Source organism: Trichoplax adhaerens, genomic scaffold (assembly GCF_000150275.1).
Source record: "Trichoplax adhaerens TRIADscaffold_5 genomic scaffold, whole genome shotgun sequence".
Lineage (NCBI taxonomy): Eukaryota > Metazoa > Placozoa > Uniplacotomia > Trichoplacea > Trichoplacidae > Trichoplax > Trichoplax adhaerens.
This window is the reverse complement of record NW_002060947.1, coordinates 3449638-3459825: the sequence shown is the minus strand read 5'-3', so window position 1 is coordinate 3459825 and position 10188 is coordinate 3449638. Positions and strand designations below refer to the sequence as shown.

At 33.6% G+C, this 10188-nt stretch overlaps 2 protein-coding genes across 2 annotated transcripts; one reads left to right on the top strand and one right to left on the bottom strand.

The window, feature by feature from the left end:
• Positions 1-1512: 1512 nt before the first annotated feature.
• On the top strand, positions 1513-5420 carry TRIADDRAFT_56455 (uncharacterized protein; the record flags this gene model as incomplete). Its single annotated transcript, XM_002112836.1, has 5 exons — positions 1513-1700; positions 1904-2097; positions 2446-2632; positions 2778-4245; positions 4332-5420. 5 exons carry the CDS (start codon positions 1513-1515, stop codon positions 5418-5420), a joined length of 3126 nt encoding a protein of 1041 aa, XP_002112872.1.
• Positions 5421-7328: 1908 nt separating this feature from the next.
• Positions 7329-8127, bottom strand: TRIADDRAFT_50304 (uncharacterized protein; the record flags this gene model as incomplete). The annotated part of the gene is made up of 2 exons (XM_002112403.1): positions 7329-7513; positions 7710-8127. The coding sequence occupies 2 exons, from the start codon at positions 8125-8127 to the stop codon at positions 7329-7331; spliced, it is 603 nt and encodes a 200-aa protein (XP_002112439.1).
• Positions 8128-10188: the final 2061 nt, after the last annotated feature.

The window sequence follows — 10188 nt, the reverse complement described above, 5'->3', positions numbered from 1 at the left end:
TGATAGAAGCAATTTTCTGATACCTAATTGATACTGATTTGAAGGAATATCCTCTGAACTAGAAATACGGTCAAGCTGTTACCGACAGAAATATGTCTGAATCTATACAGTACAATGGACATCCGCACGTTAAATTATGCTTACCTTATTGATTAGAATAATTTTATCTCTTAGCACCATAATAAAGATTGAAATTGTTATGATACTGCGAACTACATTATAATGGCAATGATTACGAAGTACAGTAGTAATATTACGTGATACCCTTGCGAAATTCTATCACATCCAATCCTCAACATGTTACTCAATCTAGCGTACGCGACTACGCTTACACTGTTCGTGACCAATTCAGTGACTGGTCTGTATCAAGATTGATTATGTAGCAAAATACTTCTATGACAGATGATGGAAAATCTTACGTAATGTCTAAAGTAATCGTATTTGTAAGCCGAGTAATATCCTATCCTATTACTGTGTAACACTCGGTAGTAAATATCTACGTAGGATTGATGATATTAGTATGAAACCTTTTCGTGGTGACTTCGATAGCAGGATTAGCAAGGATAGAAGATACCCTTAATTAGAAAGTCATACAGGATAACTCATCATATAACGTTGCTCGTCGCTTTATTGGTAGAATGTCGTCGTAATTGAACTCTATAGTCCATATACTTTTATCCACTGAAGATGTCAACATTGGGTTCACTTTAAGGCTAGCACTATTTGAACAACTCTTTGCTTGCATTGCAAATCTTAGCGACATTTTTATATTTTTCGGAAGATCATTTTGTTATCGGATTACAGCCATAGACAGGACATAAATACTAGTGGGAGACTTGATGGTTGAGATTCTCTAAATTGACCGCTTCAGAAATAGTTTGTGCTAGGCATACAAATACACTCGTATTTTCATGCATATGTGAAGTCGAGTATTAAACTCTTACAATGCCTGTCTATTCTCATAGACTCCTAAGAGTTTTTCTTATTTATAACTCGCTTGTAAATATAGTAGGTCCAATTTGAGATATCTTTTGCCATGATCTATCAATTCATTCAAGGACTCACTGGATCTTCTGCCATGCTGCTGTTCTTAAATAAAGTATTCCATTTCGATGTCTCCCAATAAAGTACGCTTTAATTCTGAGCGTAGGCCAATTTCTATAAATAGTTTTCTTTATTAACTCTGATTAATATCCGGGTAGATACTTATTGCGACGAAGATTTACAATTTATAGTTGTATAAATATGAAACGATGCATTTAAGGGCTGTGGAAGATTGTTTCACCAGCTATCTTATAATTTGTTAGTTTAAAACTATTCAATCCTAGAATACTATCGTAAATATGGTTCAAAGATATAGCAAATAAAAATTCGGAAACAAATTGGTCTGGTTATAGATCCTAATGGAGTTTTCATTAGTTTTTTAACATCATAATAAGCATGTGGTTTTGATCCTGTACATATGTATATTCTTTATATTTTTAGGAATTTTAATGCTGTTAAAACAAAGTTATGGCTTTCGTATTTTATGCTAATAGTGGTACGTTGTACACCTTCGATGTTGAGGTTGCTCTAGAAAGTGTCAGTAAGCTAAAGGAAGAAATATTTGAAAAGATTAATGTTGGCATAGCCAATCAAGTGCTACTCGTCAATGGAGGACAACTTCTTAATTCTGCTAATAAAATCTGTTTCTACAATGGGTAAGTAAATCCGTGGTTGTCGTCAGTGCCTTTTAGGCTTGCTTACGATATTACAATACTTGTGGCAGTTGTCATCTTTTATCATTATAACTCCACAGAGTATCACATTAAGCAGTAGTAATGCTTATTACGGTATAATGTCCTTGCAATAAATGCGCGATCATTTCTTCTAATCTGCAGAATCGGTTACTTTTTTCCAATAGGTGTGGCACGGTAGAGTCTAACCCTATCTATCTTTTCAACAAGTCGATCATGGAAATGCCAAATCCTCCATCGATCAAGCCATATGCATCTAATATTCGCTGGACAGAAGCAATAGAGTCAGCCTTAAGTTTGCCTAACTCTATCAAAACGGTTGCAGTTAGGACAGATCTAGCGTTACAATTGAGTAGAGAAGGTAAATCTAGCTGGTAACTTGCAGTAGTTCCTATTTAGGAGTGTGCACGAAATTAATTGTCGCTCCCTTGACCATTTCATTTTCAGCAACAGATAAACAGATGTCAACATGAGGTCAAAGGGACTTTACTTTCACTTTGCATGCATATCACTACTCTAGAACCGTGTTATTGCAATTCTTTGTAACACTTAGTTCTATTGTAACTGCATTTCCTTCAGTGTATTTTAACTACCGATTGTGTACGTAATGCACTTGCTAGTGATAACTCCTCTCCTTCACAATTTGACATCTCAATTGCATTCATTGATAGCAAAATGTAACTTTTATAATTGTTATACTATGCTACAGACGATAGGATGATAGAAGAATTAAAGATTCTGGTTCGCGATCAGCAGCTGCAGTATGCTGCTTGGAAGGCGGTTTTCACTAATTTAGGATCTGTAGCTGATTCACTGCGAAAGCGGTTGAACGCTTTTAGCAATAATTGTAATGACTATGTTAGTAAAAGAGAGAAGTATTTGACAACGTTAGACAGGTATACTTGTACAACTTTTGTGCTATTCTTTAAAGAAAGCTATCTGTAAAATTTTATTGCTGAATTTAAAAAATTCGCATATTTAGTCTATACTATCCAGCATTATTATCCGTATACTATAATCTATCCTATTCAATATTTCTAGGCTTGATCACGTCCTACCATTGCTTAAATACGTTCCCGTTATTCCGAGGTTGTTATCGAGTAGCGATAATGAACTAGAAAGTACCGAAATGAGCTTATTTGATTGGATTATTACTCAAGATGCTGGTAGTAATTTGAACAGTATGATTGAAGATTGTAGTAGAGCGTTAAAACATTTAAATGATGCCTTTTATAAAGACCTGATTGGAGAAATGTGTGCTGTTGCGGATGCTGTTAATAATGCAGATATGATAGAGGTAAAAGGTATCGAAAATCGATTCAACGATTTATCTCAACTAGTTTCTAGTGGGCAAGAGATAGCCCAAAATCAGACTGAAATGGCTCAAGGTTTTGCACAAAATAACGATAGAATTAGTAGTTTAAAGGATAGTTCAGTCTTGTCCGATCTTTGGCAAGGCCATACGGAACAGCTGAAACTTATGCATGCTAATCATAAAAAATTAAATGATATTTATCAACGTTGCTTTCGTTCCAAAACGGAATTATCCAATAATTTACACGGTCGTCTTCGTTGGTTAATCGTAATGGAAAGGAGTATTTGTGAATGTGATAGTAAGTTAGTCATCCATCATCAAACGCTAAAACATTTGCGTCATAGACTATCCATTCTGGAGCAAATTAGATCATCTCCAGAAGTATACTTGAGGTTGCTATCTGAAACTGTGCACAGATGGGAATTTTCTGTTAACGTCATGCATTGGGCTAGTAAAGTATATGAAAAATCTCAAAAAGAGCTACAAGAAGAAATTACCCGAAGAAAGCAATTTGCAGATTGGATTGGCAAGCATTTCTTGTTACGACTCTTCCCTGGTTTAAGCGAGTACCCTATTACATATTCCCATCAACCACCTAAAACTATTAATACTACTTTGCCATCTATATCTCGAGATGATTTACAAAGATTATATTATGAATTAAATAGTAATGCATTATCGGAGCTATCTTTAAAGAAAATGGCCGATGATTTACTGGTCAAACCATGTAATTTTAGTTGTAGTGGAAAGTTGTCTCCAACGTCAAAAAGTAATAGATTTGAGTTCATTGCAATGGATGAAACCGTCGTACCCACCAATAAAGCATTTAATAATAACAGCCCTAGGTTGTTTTCTGATGATCCGGATGATTCCGAACCTTTTATTTTTTCTAGTAATACTGATAGCATTAATCACACCCTCTTAAGAAATGGTAAAGATAAGAATCAAAGTCCAAATATTGATGATACTATAACAAGCCCACGAATGCCCGATGGCCTTGAAAGCAAAGACTATGATAGTAAAGTGATAGCGAATCGAATGTTTAAGCAATGGAAAGAAAGTTACTTAGCAACTGTAAAATCTGAACTTAATGATATTTTAAACGAGGTTAAGAAAAGTAAACGTGATATTGACGACTACATCACAGATACAAATGAGAAGCTAAATGTTGTACTGGCTTCATTTAATGAACAGGTAAGGTTTAATTGTGAGCAATTTTCCTAACAATTGCATTCTCGAAACTTAAATACTTGCTTGTTTTGCGTTCTTAATTCTTATAGCAATCCCAAATTGTTGCTGATCGCTCCGATTGTTCGCCGGACGATGTCTGCAATATTGATAATGCAAGTAACGAAGATACTATTAAGCTGACAACGTTATTAAAGGCCGTAGATGATATCATGTTGGATAGCGATATTATGCGAGATATTTCTATAATTACATCTGACGGCAACGATATAGATAATAAGATCGATAATATAGTTCAGGTTATAAAATATTCAAAAGAACAAAAGCTTGAATCAGCTAAAATTAAAGAAGAATTAGCCGCTGTTAAAGCTACTAGAGAACCTTTAGCTATTATTGAAATGCAAGAGAAATTGATAGTTAAGGAAAAGGAATGTGACAGTCTCAAGGAACAAATTACCATGCTTTCCTCATATCAAGCACTACATGAGTTAGACAGTAAAGTATTTACTAAAAATACTGATTCCATGACTTTGACAAGTCTTTCTAGATCAATAGGCAATGCATTTGTTACACTAAGTGAATGTAAACGATCCTGCTCATCATTTATAAACAATGGAAATGCAGACGATATTACCTCTTTGGCTACGATTTTAGATAAGGTAGAATCACAAGTCATGACTATTAGCCAAGAATTAAATGAGGTGGTTAAAGAACTCCGGAAATCGAATGAAAATGAAATTCCAAACTTAGACGATGATAGTAAGTCTCCGTCAGCGCTTTCAGAACTAGATGCACTTACAGCTGAAAATAACTATTTAAAAGAGAAGCTGAATGAGAGATTTAATAGCAGCTCATCAACGACTAATTTGTCGTACGTCAAAAACGTAGCATATTGTGATTTTAACTTAAATGATTACATTATTGTGATTTTAAATAAAATAACTCAATCATGCGAGATCTGTACACCACGTCAAAAGTTCTATTTAATGCACCCAACGTGTCAAGGTTATTTTAAACATTTCATTGCTGGAGTAGGAAATACCGGACCGCAATGGGTATTGGCGCAGATAGAAAAGATGGAACATTGTCAGGCTAAGAAAGATATTAATCGATTCAATGTCGCTAAAGATGAAATGTTTTGCCTCATATATGCAAAACCATGCAGTCTTTTACGCAATTAGTAATACTGATATTGTATTTTGCATGTTGCCTGGCGATATATGTAATGTATTAAACTTGCGCATTTCTTACAAACGACTTCTACAAAATGATTTATATGTGATCACTATTACCTTATACTATTTAGTCCGTAGCTCACGTTATAAGGTATTTTAAAGTAATTTCTTGTAAAGTTCATGTTTTAATGTATTGAAAGTTAATATAGACGCTACCTGTATCACCGAGATTATATAATATTTTAGATGCCATGTAAATACAAGACTTATTCAACTATAGGAATTGATTGTTAAATAATTGGTCTAACGCAAGTACTATGCTCTAGACAGTTATTGTAGTACTAAATTGTGGTCTCTAACGTAGACAAGGTACTTATACATACGAATATAATGCAATACTTATTTCGTAAGCGCTACAGTATCGAATATACTAATTATTCTGCTCTGAAATTTCAGTTTATAATAATCAAATTGTATCGATATTATCTATTTTTATAGAGATGAATATTAATATTATTGGTTGTTAGGTGATTAACGACATAATGTTGTATAAGAAACAGCATATTAGTCTGTACTTTTAACAGAAAATATCTATATATCTATGGCTATACAAACAGAATTAAAACTAAAACTATGAAGACTCTTTGAATTACTAAATCAATTTATCTTAGTGCTTAGACTTTTATTTCGTTATAATATAAATTTGGACCACTTCGTGCAATAATCAGTTAAGCCAACTAGACATCACGATTAATGCTTATAATTTATTAATCTATGAAGCTTTTTAATGCATGTGCTTGTGTAATGATGCGCGCATAACTTCAATAAATTTACTGTGATGATTTTATGGATATTCCTACGTAGCTGGACATACCTGGTACTTTTTCCGATTGATTTCTTAGAAGTTGCAAGTCCAATTACCGGGCATATAGTTACAATTACAGTAACGTAACTTGTTAATCTTTAATGAAAGCATTAAAGTCCTTCTCTGATGCTTAGGCTGGCAATTTAAGTGCTACATAATTTATGCTATGAACTCGAAAGTGACAGAATTATCAATGTTAATAACACCTATTAAAATTTAATTACTTACAGCTATGTTAAATGGCTTGATAAATCTAGGTTATTAATGAGAATATACCTTTATGTTCTATAGCATGTAACTGGATCACTTATTATTATTATTATTGATCAGCGATTATTATCGATTAGTAGTACAGTAGGCATTGTATGTGATATAGCTATTGCTGGACTATATTTCTGCTTGTAGTAGTATGCTAGACAACTATAATGTTATTCTTACAGCCATTCATTGTAAATAACTCTTGAAATTTACTATTTTACGATATAAATATCATATATAAGCAAAGAATAACAATTATATGAAATTATCCATAAAAATGCATATTTAACTATACGGTAATTATGCAAAATACACTTTATTGGAGTGAAGCTACGATAATTTCGCCACCAGATCACATAATTACGATAAATTATCTTCACTTTAGCGTTATCGAATAGAGTTATAGACATCTTAAATATTACATACCAATATTATGAGAAGGATGAACAATGTACCATTTTTAAATTACAGTGAAAATGAAATAATTAATGAATACAATAATCAGGTATAGATGAACTATACATATGCAGTTTATCTAATCAGTACAGAAATGATTAATGTTTATTTGAAAGAAAATCTTTCATCGAGTGTCAGTTTCAGGAACATATTATACTGTAATAAATTTTTTCATGTTAGGTTTGCAGATCTGAGATGAAGCATTCTATTATACTTCTGATTAATATTCAGTCAGATTACAAGTTTAAACCGCTATGAACGTATTCATGTTATTACTGTGAATTAAAAGCGATGACTATTGGTAACTTTATCTACTTAATTGTAATAATTGCTAGCTAGTAAGGCTCCTCTATTTTCGGCTTATTAGGGTTATTTTCGATTAACCAGTTAGCAAGCCATAAAATTGCATCATCTGGCTTTTTCTTACATAATTCTGTTAGTCCTTTCAAGAGAGTTGGATTGATTCTCCTTTGTAAGTAGTCTGTAGCTGTTTGACCATCTGGTACCGGATGGGATATGACTAATGATTTTCACATAGGAGACGTAAGATTAGTAAAGTTTAGCGATAAATGCCTTAGTATATATACCTAGTAAAATAATGTCTATACGCACTTTTTAACATAGCTTTTTTCTGCTATTTTATAAGCAATCAAGAAAACTTCTTCAAGTAATACTAATGAAGCTACAGTATCTTAAAGTTAGTAAGAGCTACTTACAATCTGGGAAGAAAAATCGAATTTCTCTCTCAGCAGTTAATGGACCATCACTACCATGGAAGCCGTTTCTCATCTCATCAATCCCATACTTTGCACGTAGACTTTCAGGAGCTGCAATTCGAGCATTCATCGAGTTTGTAGGTCCCATGGAATTTCTCCAATCCTCAATTGCATTATTCTTAGCCAAGATATAAGCTACAATTGGCCCACTACTCATAAATGTAACCAATGCTGGAAAGAACATTTTCCCATAGTGCTCTGTATAGAATTCACTGGCCTGTTCTGAAGTGAGTCGGACACAGCGTCTTTGAAGTACACAAAATCCTTGCTTTTCCAATAATTCTACTATCTCATCTTCTTTCCTAACTGCATTGGGCTTAATAATAGCGAGGGTACACTGATAACTGTCACTAGTCATTATCGATTAGCAAAACTCCTTAGCGGATAAGAAAATTTACTATAGTACCTATGGTGTCGGAACTTAAAAATTTCACGAAATTGTTTCAATGATAACTCTGAGTTACAACTAAGTATATTTTAGATATGAACACAGATGATTTTAAAGCGATATGATTAGTCCTAACGAATTTATCTATCTTCAGCCAGTTGTTGTGCTCCGATGTAAGGTAAAACGACGACTCCACAAAGTGATCAGTGCGAATGCGGGAGAGTCAATAGTGCAAAGTATCAATACATATGATCCGCGACTGTGTATGTATAAATGACTAGGATGTCTATTAGATTATCTGTACAGTAGGACGTAACTGAGATATTTGTGACAATTACCTTAGTAGCCTATGCGATCAGCGTAGAATCGTCTTGATATCAATTTGTCGATAAACTTTGGCGTTGCCTTAGCAACCCGTTTCGATATGTTGATAGTTGATAACTTGATGTACTGTACTGTAGGTTTAGCGTTACAGTGTAAAATACTGTAATGTACTGTACTGTACAGTGTACAGTACACTACTGTACTGTACTGTACTGTAGTCAAGGATTCCTAGAGGGAAATACCGTACAGTACTTGGCCGGCAGGTTTACAGTACGGTATTCTAGCACGTGTACTGTACAGTGTCCACTGTCCAGTACGGTACTGTACAGTACAGTAATTCACTGATGACAGTACAGTATAGTGTACTGTACAGTACTGTACTGTACTGTACGGTAGTGTTGAAATGGCGAAGACATTTACGGACTGTAGTATTGTATAATCTTTCAATTATAATTTGACTTTAAGGATTAAAAATTTCAAGTGAATTTCCTCTTATTTTTGTAATTAATGTTCATACTCAGGATTTAATTACGTAAGGGTTACCAGAGGAATAAAAGTAAAAAATAATAAAATTCATTTCTAAACATGAAATACTAAGTTAAGTTGTATGTGTTGATGTACTGTATACTTTACACATACATTCTGTACCAAGATCCTCATCCGTTCATGCTGTCCTCACATCTTGCTACAGTATCAAGATTCGCCCTTTTACTTACAGTACTCTACAAGTTCCATCCTCAACTTATCCAAATTATTTTATTTTTAATTTTATAATTTCGCAATTTTTTCTTCTTTCTTTCTACTCAGTGTACAGTGTTGCGACAGCAAACGTAACTCTGTCTGTCTGTGTCTACCGAAGTGATGACTCTACACAGTGTACAGTATGTGACTGAGTGTTATTTATCATCCTGCTGTCATGTGATCGTAGAACGTTTTAAATGGTGCTAAGGAGGGTGTAACTGCCGACGACCATTATGTGGCGAGAAGGTGGAATATGCCAATCGGTCACACTCTAAAAACTCTATAACTTCAACATATCGATTCATTCATTTAAACGCCCACTAGATTCTTATTAAACATAAACAGCATGGATTATGGAGTAAAAACTTTTTTTCTATAAATCTCCTATAATTAATATGTAGTAGTATAACTAATAGGAAAGTTATGATTCAACTCACTATTCCATAGCTTACGTTGAATCTGCCTCACCCCTTTAGTACGTAGTGCTTTAACTATATACAGTACCGCACAAGTGCACATTTTATTTTTATTTTTCTATCTTATGCTTGTTTATATATTAAAATATATATGGTAACCAATAATAATACACACTGCGTACGTAATAAATCAAACCCACTCATTCTTACTTAATCCGACTAAAACGTCTCACAATTTTCGCGTGCATGTAAATTACTAAAGGTGAGAGTAGAATAAGAATTTCGTAAGGATTTCGTCTCAACTCCACTGAGTTATAAGGCGATTTTTTGATCAGTTGCTTTATGCAATGAATCATTATGAATGCGTTACGATACTTATGAGAATTGACCGTGTCTTTCAATTTGAAATTTTAATAATTTATCGTCAGTGCTTTTATTCCGTTCATAAGCGTATAATTAAATAAATAACTGTTATGAAATTATTTTGATTAGATCCTATTAGAAATTTGCTCCAATTTTTGTCATGATTGGAAGAATGACATATTATTTC